Source organism: Microchirus variegatus (genome assembly GCF_963457635.1).
Source record: "Microchirus variegatus genome assembly, chromosome: 14".
In the NCBI taxonomy this organism is placed as follows: domain Eukaryota; kingdom Metazoa; phylum Chordata; class Actinopteri; order Pleuronectiformes; family Soleidae; genus Microchirus; species Microchirus variegatus.
Window position 1 is genome coordinate 12,670,307 of NC_139815.1, and position 15,183 is coordinate 12,685,489.

The window sequence follows — 15,183 nt, forward strand, 5'->3', positions numbered from 1 at the left end:
TGGTTATTGACATGTTGTCAAACAGTTCTTATTTAAGCAAGAAACAGGACTTGCCAAATCAGTGACTATCTGACTCCTCCTTTCATGCATGGGATGCTGTTACCAAGTATTTCTGGTCTAAATAAGAACGTTTCCAAAGTATAATTTTCAGCAGTGGCATATGTCTGAGCAGCACAGCACTTCCTCCACCATCTGTAAACTGGTGTCAGTAGTAAACTAAGAAGCCGCAGTGCAACTGACTGCAGCTCTGCACAGAACACTGGCAGCCACTGTGATACAGACATGCCAACTCAACACTCAAAGACAAACTTCTCCCTCCGGAGAATGTGGTGGTTCACACATATTTTCTATAACATATTTATGGAAGTTATTTAAAGATTCAGCCTCCAAACTGCACAGTGTATATGAGCAATACTTTTCAGTGTTGCTGAACTGTCCGTCACAATCTAAACTATGTGGATCTCCACTTTGACTCTGGAGCTCTTCCACATCAGCCCGGGTACAGTCATGAAATGTCTATTTCAAATGCTTCACTTTGCCTTGTTTATTCTGCAAACGTTCCATTGCTAAGGTCACACCATGAACAGTATTAACTGTTATGACCAGGATAGAATAGAAATCGCTTTATTTGTCATTGTATTGAATACAGTGAGACAATGTTGCATAGAAGAAAGGAAATCATACACTGCGTTGTGCATTTTCTCACAATAAATGAAATGAAGGCTATTATTGTGTATGACAGTAAAACAAAAAACAGTTTTCAGTGCATTACAAATTCCTGTTGTTAATTAATGGATTACTTAATTAGTCATTTTGGATGTATTTACCACTGCTCTAGTTTCAGGCATGTTCCCAGAAAGCTCTAAACATGCTACTCTTCACCCTCTACTAAAGAAACTGTGAATGGACCATTGTCCCTGAGTAATTACAAGCCAATCTCCACATTCTCCTTTTTACCTAAAGTCTTTGATGAAATTGAATCTGCCAAATTAATTGAATTGAAACAATAATATTTTAAATACCTTTCAGAAGAGCTTGTCACAGCGCTTGTCAGAGTCACTAGTGGTCCTTTACTATCTGCTGACAGATGTAACCCCTTAATTCTCTTAGATTTAAGTTCTGCCTTTGACACGGTTCACCACTGCATCCAATGGAGCAAACATACGACATATATACGCTGCAACAATGGGCTCAGCCATTTCTCCCAGCTATCGTTATACACATGTGTATGTTTTGATTGTGTTTACCCACAATTCCCTGCATTGTAGTCCATTTCCTGCATTTGGTTCACTTGAAGCGAACCGTGACCTACGTTTTTAGGTGGACCAAAGCTCGGTTGCACATTCACACTTCCCCAAATGAACCGGACTTTCCTAGCAAATGAACTAGGGTTTGATTAAGAAGGGCTGGTGTGAATGCACCCTAATTGGCTCAGCTGAATTGTGGTGTTCCCCAAGGTTCTGTCTAAGACATGCTTAGTGCTACCCCGTACTTTACTTTACCATTTTTTTGTTGTCTTTGATTGTAATTTAACGTCCCTTTCAATTAGGTTATAAGTCCATTCAACTCATAAAGATATTTATTTACCCAAAACTTGATAATAGTAATGTATTACACTGGTGTCTGTGAGGCTTCTATCCATTGTCCATTCAGCTGGTCCAAAACCTAATCACCAGAACAACCGTATTGATTGGAAATCTGTTTTTATACTCACTTTTAAAGCATTAAATTGCCTATATCTATATACAGTATATATATATATATATGTATATCTGTCTATGATATATTGCCAAACATCCACTGAGATCAACTGATGGATCCTTCTTCTTATCTCAAAAGCTCAATTTGTCTTTTCTACTCAGGCAAACTTTAGTTTTTTTATAAAGGCCTTTGGGGATAATTTACATGCATTTATTATGGGTCTTCATTATTATTTAACTTTCTCTCATTGTAACTGTGGTCATGTACGTTAATCTACTCCATGATCCTGCTCTCTCGCTTCTCTATCTAAATGCCCCTCTTTCTTCTTCTCTGATTTGATTTGAATGTTGAGCACTTGGGTCACATTGTTAAGCAAGGGCTCTATAAATACAGATTGTTATTATTATTATTTACTTAGTTTTAATCGAGAATGGTCATTTCTCTTTCAGTCCTGACTGAAAGAGAAGTAAGTGGCTCAAAACATGAAGCCATGCTCATCCCCCCGTTTGTTGTGTCTATGCTTTTCCCCACATTGTAGCTGAAATCGGTGACTACGACCCCGGGAAACACCCGGAGGGATACTGCTCCAAGTTCCAGTTCTTCCCCAAGCATTCAGAGAAGCTGGAGCGGCGGATTGCTGAGATCCACAAGACTGAGCTGATGTAAAGTGACACCTGTGTGCATGTCCTATACAACCTTCACACAACTTACTAACAGTTCCTGTGTGCAAAAAAGGGAACATAATCATTTCAGGTGTTCTCATAACATTTCAGCAGTATGGGCACAACACTGGTGTAGTTTATTTGCCTTCCTCCCTTTTTTCCGCAATTAATTGATCATAATTAATTAACTTCTTGATGTATTGATTAGAATAAAATCACACAAGTGGGGGATTGCTAATAATATGGGTTAAATCTGTATATAAGCTTTTTACATCTCTGAGACCTATACGTACTGTACAGTGTATAAAATGTAGTCACTACATTTACTGGTGAAGTTGTAGGTTGCAGATGAACATCTCTCACCTCATCCCTTCATTTTAAACGTGTTGGAGAACCTTCACATAGCATCAAAACTCAAAAGTGTTTAGTTTGTCCATTATGGGCTATTGTAAGTACATAGTGGTCCTAAATGGTGGCTCCGTAGAGCTGAACTCCTGATATAAATATAAAATGCTAATTGCTAAAGCTAATGCTGATTTGGGGTTATGAAAAACAATTCATATAGTCAGGTGAATGAAAACTTTTATAAAATATGTATAATTATCTTAAATTTCTCAAAAATTAGAACAGTTTCATCTAAATTGACACACTTGACCCTTGATAACCCAAACATGAGCACAGATCTTTACTCAAAATATCTCCCCTTTCTCCTCCCAGAGGTCAGAGTCCCGAAACATCAGAGCTCAACTTCCTCCAGAAGGCCCAGATGCTGGAGACATATGGAGTGGACCCTCATCCATGCAAGGTAAAGTTTGGTTTGCTGTTGGATACGATGATTAATTACATACTGTATGTTTTTGGATTACATTTGAGGGGAATTTAACAAAATTTGTTACAATTTAATTGTAAATGGTGTAAATGTTGTATTTCTCTACTGCAATCTTGAGTATCCCTAAATCAAAATCTCACTGTAATTTTGTGTTTTATGGTCCCGTCAGGATGTATCTGGCAACCCAGCTTTTCTGGCTTTCACTCCTTTTGGATTCACTGTGCTGCAAGGAAACAGGAGGGTCCATTTCCTCAAATGGTGAGTACAGATGAACGCTTACAAGTGGATATGGATGGCAGTGACAAGTGAAAGTGTGTTTTTGTGGCTGTGAGCCCATCAAAGAATTACAGTCCCAAATAAATAACTCAAACTGAGCAAACAAATATCCTGCATAAATAATTTTACCAAGACATATGGCAGCAAACCTGACTGTTGCTTAATATTTAAGACCAAATGTTTAAGTTACGCTGCAGGTGATTTAGTATAAATCATTCACGCTCTCGTTCAGAATAACAGACGTGACTCAGATCATTTTAGCGCCAGAAAAAGGAAGAAGAAAATCTTATCATTGGTTCAAACAGCTTGTGTGGCTTAATCCAAATTATTACTGTTGGCTCTGAACATTATCTTTTTTTTTGTTCATTGTATTTAGATTCTTATTCTTCTCCTACATTGATCACACACACATATCGTGATGAGATTAAAATAATTGAATTATTCCGAGATGCTGAGATGTTTATGAGGAAAAAAAGCTCCAACCAAAATATATGGAACTTTGTTCAGCCAGGAGCGGAAGCTGTGTGTTAAATGTGATTTGGCTTAATGCATCATGTCATGATGGATGACTGTGTGCAGTCAAATGTTTCATTTATCTAAAGTTTGTGGGCGGAAAATAAGGCAAAGGAAACTGGTTGAAGACATCAGTAACATTTTCAGGACCGACTGTGAAGCTCAGATTTACACTTTTTTGTTTTCTTGTAATTTATAGGTCTTGTATGTTCTTAAATCAATGCTTCTAGACTTTTCCTCACAGAAATGAATGGTGCTTGGGCTTATTAATGTGCCTCCAGCTAAATTAATATTTTAGCACCTTTTTCATTTTCTCTCTCCTTTCTTTTCTCTGCCTTCTCTCTCCTCTCCTCTGCTCTGCCTCCACCTTTTTCTTTGACTCTGTTGAACTGCAATTTTTTACTCAATTTGTTTACATCTCTGATCACTCTTTTTTCCCTCTATTTGTCTCAGGGATGAGGTTACCAAACTCAAGTTTGAAGCAAAGACATTCCATATATATGCAAATCAAAAGGAGGTATGCAAATGAATTATTGAAAACACTGCCCTTTTTGGCCTGTGGATTTCAGCAAGTTAAATGAGTGTGGCCCTGTTTTATGCATGGAGACACTGTCACTGGGGAGCTAAAATAATCTATCCTTAATACAGATGTAACTGGGAACTAGTGAGAGGACTGAAATGCAGGAGAACAAACACAGGAAGATCAGTTTAGGGTCGGTACACAAAGGTTAGCAAAATCTCAAAAATCTAAACTGGTTAAACACAAGGAAAGAATCAGAGTGTGAACACTGACAGGAGTGGAGGTGAACTGGAAGAAACTCACAGGTGAGCAGTGGCTAAATAACATGGTGAGTAAATTAAACGCAGCTGAAACTAATGGAGGAGGAGCATGTAATCACTGTGGCGGAAAAAACACAGGGAGTGAAGTGGTCTAAAACAAGAGAGAATGTAGGTTACCAAAAAATAAACAAACAGGAAATGAGTATCAATAGTAACAAAAAATGTGATCTTACCCTTACCGACAGATGTTACAGATATAAGACTAAATGTGTGTTACCCATGTGGCTTCCCAGACAAAAAGGACAAAGTAAAGACACAGTTTAAGAGATAGTGTAATGAATTCTCTAAAAGCCCAATTTTCTCAGGGACAGCATTTTCTATCTATTTAAAATACTTAGAAAATAACCAGACCATTAGAAACAGTAGTTGTTAATATTGTGTCACGTGTTGGCTTGCAGGATAGGAAGATCATACTGACTTACTTTGCACCGACACCTGAAGCCTGTAAGCATCTGTGGAAGTGTGGAGTCGAGAATCAGGCCTTCTTTAAGTGAGTCAGAACACCTTTAGCACATTCCCTTTTGGAAAAGGTTTTTTTTTTTTTTTTTTACTTTGTTTCAGTTGATTAATGTGTTTGTGATTTTTCTCTCCACATTCGCCTACAGGCTGGAGAAGTCGAGTCAAGTCCGCACAGTGTCCAGTAGTAATCTCTTCTTCAAGGGTAGTCGTTTTAGATACAGGTATTAAATGTGTTTTGCAGCACTTAATACATGGGCAAATCAGGAATATTACTATTCATATTCATCCACTTGAATCATGTAGGGGTTTTTCCACAATCTTGGAAAAAATTGATTGCACGTGTATAGTTGGTGTTTGTCTTTCATTACCCTTTACAGTTCACTCGTCACTGGAAATTAAAAGTTTCAACCCGAGAGTGTTATTGAAGGATATAACAAGACTGGTTAGCACAGTAACGTACAGTAACGCACAGTAACGCACAGTAACTGTGACAGTAACGCACAGTAACGCATAGTGAGTCACAGTAATGCACATTAACACACAGTAACCGTGACAGCAACTGTGACAGTAACGCACAGTGATGCACAGTAACGCACAGTGAGGCACAGTAAAGCACAGTTACGCACAGTGAGGCACAGTAACGCACTGTAACGCACAGTAACTGTGACAGTAACGCACAGTGACACACAGTGACGCACAGTGAGGCACAGTAAAGCACAGTAACTGTGACAGTATCGCACAGTGAGGCACAGTAACGCACTGTAACGCACAGTAACTGTGACAGTAACGCACAGTGAGGCACAGTAAAGCACAGTTACGCACAGTAACGCACTGTAACACACTGTAACGCACTGTAACGTACTGTAACACACTGTAACGCACAGTAACTGTGACAGTGAGGCACAGTAGCGCACAGTAACGCATAGTAACGCACAGTGACGATTGGTAACTGTGAAGTACGCACAGTCACGCATAGTAATTCACAGTAACAAACAGTGACGCACAGTGACGCACAGTAACAGTCACGCACAGTAATTCACAGTAACGCGCAGTACATTAGCACACAGTAACGCACAATGATGAATGGTAACTGTGACAGTAACGCACAGTAACGCACAGTACAGTAACACACAGTTATGCACAGTAACGCAAAGTAATGAATGTTAACTGTGGCAGTAACACATAGTGACGCACAGTAACGCACAGTAACGCAGTTTTGTACGTCTGCGGAAGCTACCATATAAAAGCTTCCTTATATAGTTCTTTGCCCGACAACGGAATACAGATGAACTGACCGCCTTTTTCCATTTTCTCAGTGGAAAAGTTGCAAAGGAAGTAATGGAACAAAGTGCCAAAATTAAGAGAGACCCCCCAGAAATCCACAGGTAACATTCAAAACTACATACTTGCTATGAATGATGAGATGTTCTACTTCCTACTTACTAATGTTCACATTGTTTGTTCAGGGCTGGCATGGTACCAAGTAGGAGCTGTCCTTCCATCACCCATGGCCCTCGTTTGACCAGTGTGCCCAGGACCCGACGTAGAGCTGTGCACATCTCCATCATGGAAGGTAAATCTGAGAAGTACTGAAACATTTTTGTCTCTTAACCCTTACCCCGCATTTCCACTGGACGCGTTACAGCCGCGGCACGTCAGCGGCGCGGTTCTGCTTCGTCCTCTGCCCGGCGTCAATCCCCACCGGGCGCGTTACGGCAGCGGCGCGGTGCCTTGGGAGCCAGCGGTATTCACGGAAGATCGCGAGATAATCTCGAACGGACGCGATTTTGCAAGATCCAGCGATAGACTGTGTGTGTAAAGGAAACAACAACAACACAGCTTCTTTTCATTCTCCGACGTGGAAGAACTGTTGATCTGGTGTCATGAATGATTTTATGTTTCTCCACTTCAACAATCAGTCTCTCGTCGTACATTGTGACTCTCCGAGACGCTCTGATTAATTGACTGTTGACCTGGTAGCACCGGTCACGATGTAATGTTGATGTGAAGTTGCGATAGGCTATATGACCTGCGTATTGTGTTTTATATCCTTTATTTATTTTTGATACTTGGGCCAAAGGAGAAAGTGAAACTGTTTCTTTTTTGACTCTGAAATAAACTCTGAACCTCCATCACCCACATGAAGCTCCAGAAGTAGTCGGTGAATGAACCATAGACCTCTTTTTATAAAAGGTCTATGGTTGAAACCAAGGACGTAGTGTATAGTTATAGATGACTTATGGTCATCATGGACTCAAGGACGACCTGATCTGATCAGAAGTTGGTGGTTGTAGCTGTTGGTTTTTTGCTGTAGTGAGGTTACTCTTGAAAGATCTTCTCATCAACATTTGTGATACTAGATAGCTGCTGCTTATGCACGAGTAGTACCCTGGAATGTAGCTTGGAGGTTGTTCTGAATACCAATAGATTGTCCTTGTAAACAAACTAATTGCATATTCATACGCTGATGCACTCTTTTGTCCACTTTCTGAAACGCAGAAATACTCCAGCATCAGCCAGTGAACTGCGGCATTATTTTCATGTGAGAACGTTATCCTGTCAGTTTATAAAGGGCACTTACTGTGCCTTCTGTCTTACAACAGGCTATTAACCTTTTACCATTGCTGCCACAGTGAGTAAGTTGCAGGTTAGTCAACCAGCATGAGTACAATCAAATAAACTTATAGTAAGTTCACAGTAAAGCGGTCTTTTGCCACGCTAACCCCCGCTGACATAAAGAGCAGTCTGTGACATTGTTGTAACAGCGAAACAAATCCCCTGTGTTCTGTCCTGTTGCTCTGTCTGTGTTGTTTTTTTCCACTGGTAATAATATCTCTGGCTGTAAATAGCTCCTGCCATCAGTGGCCATGCCATGAGTGTCACAGCTGACAGCAGGTGGGGGGAGAGGGGGGGGGCGAGGTGGACTGTGCACAAGTAGACCACATTCCTGTGCCTTGTCTTTCTCTCTGCTGACCTGCCTGTCAGCCGTGAGCTGAGCCGCTGTAGTTAGAGACAAAGACAGGTACGGCGAAGAAAACTTGGAGAGAATTTCTAAAGGATAACAGCAGTGTTTTCTTTGCTCGCCTTGAACCATGGTGAAGTGTCTGATCCAGATCAAGACCAAGGTGAACGTTCACTTGCGCATGGTCAACCACTGTTATCGTGATGTGAGGGTGCGCGTGTTGTCCCTGGGACCCAGGCTCTTGGGAAAGGCCCTGGGGGTCCTACCAATCTTGCCCGCTCTCCCGGGGGGTTCTTCCACTTCTGGCTCTGGTCCTGGAAGTGGACAGAGCTCCAGAAGCCATTCCAGACTCGCTGTCCCACCCAAACTCCATGGATGCAGCCAACCAGGCAGTAGTGATGGTAAGATAAGATGATCCTTTATTAGTCAATGGGCTAGTTTTGTATAGGATTGAAAGGAACAGCTCTGAAGAGTCAATCAAATATTTCAGGATTGTGTAGACTGTACGATATTCTCATGAGCAATTGTGGGCTGGTACTTACATCAGGATTATCCTGCCTCCAGAGAACATGATGATCAAGTGAGAGTTGAGAAACTGTTCATAGGTCTCATGTAGCATCAGAGGTGACACCTCTAAGTCTTTTATCTTACACAATTGGACAACTGGATCCATTTCAGGTGACACAGATGTTGCTTAAAACCTTTTCCCTATTTGCTTCCAAAGAACAGGCAGAAAAGGAAATACTGTGGCTGTGTGTGTGTTTGTGTGTGTGTGTGTGTGTGTGTGTGTTTACCAGTGTGCAGCCTAATCTGCTGATCTGACTCAGCTGTGTGTTCGATGCACCTGCAGTTAGTGGTTGCAATAACGATGGCACCTCCTAAGATCCAAAGCAGGTCCTTTAAAAATACACACACTCGCTACAAAGCCGTTTTCATTTTTGATGAGATTGTTAACTGTGAGTGTTTGATCAAGATATTTGGAAAGAAGAAGTTTTAAAATTGGGGATTTGTGTGTTTTTGCCCAAGAGCGGGACAAACTGGATTTTTTTTGGTCGTCACAGTAGTTTTGTGGTTGAAAATCATGCATGTAGAGCGACTTCTATGAACTGGAGGGCAAGTTGAAGAGAATGTTCCATTATAGGGGTTTGATGTCATCCACTGTAGCTCTGAAACTTACATAGCAAGGGTTTTCTCCAGTTTCCTCCTACAGTCCACAAACATGCAGAGATAAATTGGTCACTCGACCTGTCCAGGGTGTACACCGCCTTTTTCCTTATGTCAGCTGGGAGTGGCTCCATCCCAGCTCACTTGTCCACAGTCTTGACAATTCAAATCCAGATGCATCATTAAATACATCCCTAGCTTTTTTTTCTTCCTTTTCGACTTCTCTGTCTCTCTCGGGGTTGCCTCAGCGGATGATCTGCATATATTGATTTGGCAGAGATTTTTACACTGTATGCCCTTCCTTACGCAACCCTCCCATTTATCTGAGCTTGTGACCGGGAACTAGGGACATTGGATGAGGCGCCCCATGGCTGGGGTCAATTTAGAGTGTCCAGTTAACATACTGTACATCCCGAGATCATTTCAGCAAAACTGGTCCTTTACTTTTTGAGGTATGCATCTCACAGACAAATGCCATTGAAATCATAACCAGCTTGGCAGAGGTAAATGTGGCACTCTTATGGCTTATGCGTTTCCACTAGCATAGTACCTGGTATCAGGTACTTTCCTTAGGACCTGCTCTGGCAAGGCTCCAAGCTGAAGGTGACACTATGCGTGATGTCATCAGACTGCCGGCCACTGATTGTCAAGAGTGCCGTCACAGGAAGAGACATCTGACTTCAGAATCAAACTGAAAAATAGAGGTGGGCAGATCGATCCAAAAATATCGATATATTGATCTAACGTTGGTATTGATATTGATCAATACCAGCGTAATAATATCGATACTTCAGTTCCTGTCCTGTCGGCACTGCTGCGGAGGCAACCTGTCTGTCTGTTTCTTTTCTACTTATAAACTGTCCTGGATGGATTACTATTAACTAATAATTAACAAATTAATAATCCAAACGAAAGGACAGAGCAGCGTGAAAAAGGAGCGCCCTAAGTATTGGTATTGTATCGGTATCAGCGATCCGATACCGATCCAATACCAGTCAGTATCGCCGATACCGACTGGTATTGGATCGGTATCGGATCGATACCAAAATTTGCAGTATTGCCCACCCCTACTGAACAATGCCAAACTGTAGATCAGTTAAATAGAATCCTAAAAACGTGGGTTTATCTCCAACAATTGCCTGGAAAAGGGCGATTATTATGTCATATGTTTGACATCGTGATAACTACTTTTACTATGTTTCACATAAAGGATGTTTTTTTTTAGCCAGTGGACTGTGTAGACTGCTCCACTTACTATGCAAATGATGGTGAAATGATTCACTGACATCAAGCCAACGAAGAAGGAGGAGGAAATGAAAGAGAGAGTTGCAGTTCCCTGACAGGGAGTGGTGAAAAGAGGAGTCAATCAGGCGATAATACCTGTCAATTACAAAAAAAAAACAACAATGTCTCCTTCTCCTGAAGTGCCTTCCTCTTCTGTTTGTTTGCAGGTCTGGAGTCTCTTCGAGACAGTGCCCACTCTACGCCCGTGCGCTCCGTCTCCCATGGCGACTGCTTCATGCCTTCCCGGCGTCAGCTGATGGACGGCAGCGAGGCGAGTACATCGGCGGTGATCTCCGATGAGGCCTACAGCCCCTCAGACAGTGTGCTGCCGACACCTGTGGCTGACCACGGCATGGAAATGCCTTTGGACCGCCACCACAATGGGTCTCCATGCAGCATCGACGAGGAGCAGGATTCCGCAGCGGGGACATCGAAGGAAGGGAAGGCAGCAGAGTTAAGGCTTGGCAGGAGAACGCTGCGTATGGTTAAGAGCAGACAGTCGCCACAGAGCGATGCAGAGGAGCTGAACAAATTCATCCTGAGTGTGTTACGTCTGTTCCTGGTTACGATCGGACTGTTGTTCGCCCTGCTGCTGCTCCTCATCATGCTGACAGAGTCAGACTTGGACATAGCCTTTCTGAGGGACATCCGCAAGACACCGGAATTCCAGCAGTTCCACTTTGAATACTTCTGCCCCCTGCGGCGCTGGTTCGCCTGTAAGTTACGATGGATGGGAGGTTTTCTGATCAGTAAGTGAGGTGAGCTGAAAGGTGCACAGACTGAACACAACCCTGCGCAGATGGAGATGAGATGTGTTCAACAGAGAGACAGGTCAGGAGAGAGGACGAGAACAAAAATATGGTTCCTATTATGGACTAAGCTTCTCAAAGGAAGGACGTCCTGCCACAGAGCCAAGGACTCCTGACAAGTTTTGAACATTTTTTAGCAATGGGAAAAATATCATATTTTCTTTGCAAAGTATTTTGATTATTATTTGTGCACAAAAATCTCACAGCTACGGGGTCAAATAGGTCTGACGGAGTACAGTCATCCAACCACCAAAAACAGTTGCCTTTACTTTTTGACTAATTTATGCTGTTACATCATTGTTACACAGAATGTCTTGCTGTCTTGAGGTGTGTTTTTGTTGTTGTTGTTGTTGTTGTTGACCAGCGATTGTAAGACAAAGGTGCAGTCTCACTAACAACAGCATTTATCATGGTTGTGGTCTGTTCTGAGACTAATAACTATGCGTTTGGAGTCAGAACAGTACCTGGGCTGGTGTGTGTCTGTTTTGGTTTACCATCATTTTCGGCTGCTCCTCATAATTCAAAGGGCTGTTTGAGTGTTGAGACACGGTTTGTAGGGCTAAAATTATGGTGTAAGTTAGGGCAAGGGTTGGAGAATGCATTTTGCCAGTGAGTGTCCTCACAGCTGGGGGAAGACAAGAATGTGTGTGAGACTGTGTGTGTCTGTGTGTGGGTTGAAAGAGAATCTGGGCAGCAATTTCTGAATGTAAATCAGTTCTGTGTAAAAACAATATTTACAAATCTTACATTTGGTTGCACTGGCGATGTGTGTAGAGCAATTAGCACGCTTTAAAGGTCCAATATGCAATATTTGATCTAGTAGTTTCACAGCCACCACAACAGTGGCACCAATGACAACACACAGAGAAGGGGTGTGACACGCCTCTCTGCTGATGACATCAGAACTATACTATATGGATGCAGACTATTGCATAGTGTACCTTTAAAGCAACTAGACTTTTCTGAATTCTTCAGGTGTGTGAAAACAACCACATATGAAGGCGTTTAAGTAAGTTGTAGTAGCTATTTAACCTGGGAGTGACGTTAATGCTGCCTTGTTACAAGCCTTGAATAATTCTTTGTAATAAGTGTGACTTAGTTTATTGTTAGTCGTGCTCCATTACCATCCCAATCTTTCATTGTCCAATGGTTATAACTCGATCTTTTTGTTAGTATGACAGTAATGGCGTTGGTAGGTTCACTGGTTTTTATTAGATAACAGCCAAATAATGCTAATAACTACTATCAGCTGGGGGGACTATGTTAGAGCTGTAGTGATAGTGACGTGTCGGTTTGCTCTATGACTCTGTAGTAAGGAGCTTATCTATGTGGAATACTGTTAATATGACGTTTTGACCTTTGTAGAGCAAATATTAGTTATATTTTATCCACTGTTTAGTTTTAAGACAGCTAATGTGGCCCTTTTCTAAAAATTAAGACCCATGTTCCTCTTTGTGTTTAGCTCCGTTGTTGATACTTTTACATAAATCTGTAAGTGCAGATGACGTGTAGATCGTTTTTGTACACATGGAGATTTCCTCACCTTCAGTGGACTTGAAGGTAATTTGTCTAGTGGAAACACAGTTATCAGACCTGCACCTGCTTCCAAGAGACCCTACGATAATTCATGTTTTATGTCCAACTTCAACCTACCAAAGAAACCCGTGTTGTCGCCTAGTTTAAGATGGTAAACTCTGATCGTCTGCTGTCCTTCTCCAGTGTTTTTGTGTTACTTCACATGTAAATCAACAGCCCAGAGCCAACAACAGCATTACTTAACACCACACTATGTACTGTAGGTATGTACTGTATATGCTGTGTGCAAGTGATAATTCTGATCATTCACAGCTTTAATCACTAAATTATTGAGGAAAAGGTAAAGCAATATGAGCAGTTTTTCAAATTACTACAGGTTATTTTTTGTTGTGTTGGACAAGAGAAACAGAAATATGTGATATTATTTGTATTCTGTAGAAATTCATTTTGTCAGACTTGAATGAACGGGTTATGATATGGAGGCAGATTGAGCCAGTAGCTATTTTTGCTTTGTACCCTGATTGATTTCCTCATGTTATGTTTATGTTCAAGAAAATGCAGCATCATTTGAGCAATAAATATTATAGACAATGTAATGGATACTATTAACAATGAACAGCTAACCGATCAATGTTCGTCTGTCTACTCAACATGGGAAATGTCTTTTGAATTCACTCAGAGGGTAAAAGAGACAGCAGCGAGCAACACTCTGTGGCACAGTAGAGTATCTACTATTCATAAAAAAGTGGGTGAAATGTTTATATGCAAGTCCTGTTTAGTTGTTGCCTCCTCCAAAACTGCTTTCTTTTGCACCTCACTTCATAGAAAAGTATTAGGCAAAAAAGGATTTCATATAAAGTGACAGCAGAAGCTTTTACCATTCGACTCTGAAAAAGGTGTGGCCACAGTGAAGATGGAGCAGTTTCTATTTCTAGCCAATTCAAAAACAGCATAGGTAGCATCCTGAACTACCTGACTCTCTCTTTGTGCAATGCAGTTGTGTTGGGTTTTTTTGTACAGCTAAAATCTGTTTCAGATCACCTAAGCCACACCATGATAGAGCAGGAAGACGGCTCCATCTTACATTTAACTGATTGCTGTTGACTGGAGTGAAGCCTGAGGTTTTGTCTTACTGTAAGATCGTTTCCTGTACCATAGCCCCACACATGGAATTGTCTCTGTAAGCATGTGCTCTGCATTTATTACTTCCAACAAGGCTGCTTATCTCCAACCACTAACTGAACACTGCTGTACACTATTTATGAATAAATATAATCTATTCTTGACAACCAGCAGTAACTGCGGCTACAAGTTCAATGTTGATTTCACTGAAGAATCTGTAAATGCCAGTTTTTACCCCAGTGTCCTTGCTCCTGAACTAACACACTCAAGCATTGTGTTGCAATGCTGCCATCTTATGGAACAACCAATATTATGAATAGTAAAAATCGCACCCAAATGTTTTTAGAATAAACAATTAATATTTATTGTATACGTTTCAAAAGGCAACATAAAAAAACAAGAATAACATTTACAAATAACTTCCTAAAGGACAATGTAATGCGAACCCATCTTTGAAATTGACTAAATACTGACATTTGGAGTATTAATTAGTTATCCAACTGGACCATAACTGTGCTTAACGACTGTTAACACTGATCCTTCCTCTCCATCATGAAGGAAGTAGCTGCATCCTCATGACAGCTTGTTGAGACAGAAGGTAAAATGAAGGCAGAGGGAAAACATAATGTGAAAAACCCTGAGACAACTAAAGATCAAAATCTGCAGAAGACTGGCTTCACAACACAACATCATGCCCGAGTCCAGATCTCAGTTTAGTCCAGAATATCAGGCAGAACTTTGCTCATTAACAGGAACCGTGACAGTGTCTGGACGGTTATGAAAGAATGAACTATTGTGCAGTCTTCTATCAAAGACCAATGATGCATTTAACTGCATCTTAAAGAAGAACAGGATAATAAGCAGCCAGATAGTATCGTATAGATGAGGAGGTAGTTATGAGGATAGAGACAACGCTGCAAAAAAGCTAAACAGGGGAAGAAACAAACAATACTGTCACAAACCAGCAGTGAAACGTATTACTTCCTTTCTTCCTCTGCCTTTCTAAAGACAACCTGAGACCTGGAC

General features: G+C 41.2%; 1 protein-coding gene across 2 annotated transcripts in view; it reads left to right on the forward strand.

Annotated features, from left to right (window-relative positions):
- LOC310936421 (FERM domain-containing protein 5-like) overlaps nt 1–11,513 on the forward strand; it is a gene marked incomplete at its 5' end in the record, with an annotated part of 65,104 nt that extends 53,591 nt beyond the window's left edge. For both annotated transcript variants that reach the window (XM_083900482.1, XM_083900483.1), the window contains 9 exons: nt 2,240–2,363; nt 3,081–3,168; nt 3,362–3,450; nt 4,435–4,498; nt 5,220–5,311; nt 5,427–5,501; nt 6,597–6,665; nt 6,747–6,853; nt 10,858–11,513. In XM_083900482.1, the coding sequence (XP_083756608.1) occupies nt 2,240–2,363; nt 3,081–3,168; nt 3,362–3,450; nt 4,435–4,498; nt 5,220–5,311; nt 5,427–5,501; nt 6,597–6,665; nt 6,747–6,853; nt 10,858–11,447 (1,298 nt within the window). In that variant the 3' untranslated portion in view covers nt 11,448–11,513. The remainder of the gene's footprint in view (nt 1–2,239; nt 2,364–3,080; nt 3,169–3,361; nt 3,451–4,434; nt 4,499–5,219; nt 5,312–5,426; nt 5,502–6,596; nt 6,666–6,746; nt 6,854–10,857) is intronic.
- Between the last annotated feature and the right edge of the window lie 3,670 nt (nt 11,514–15,183).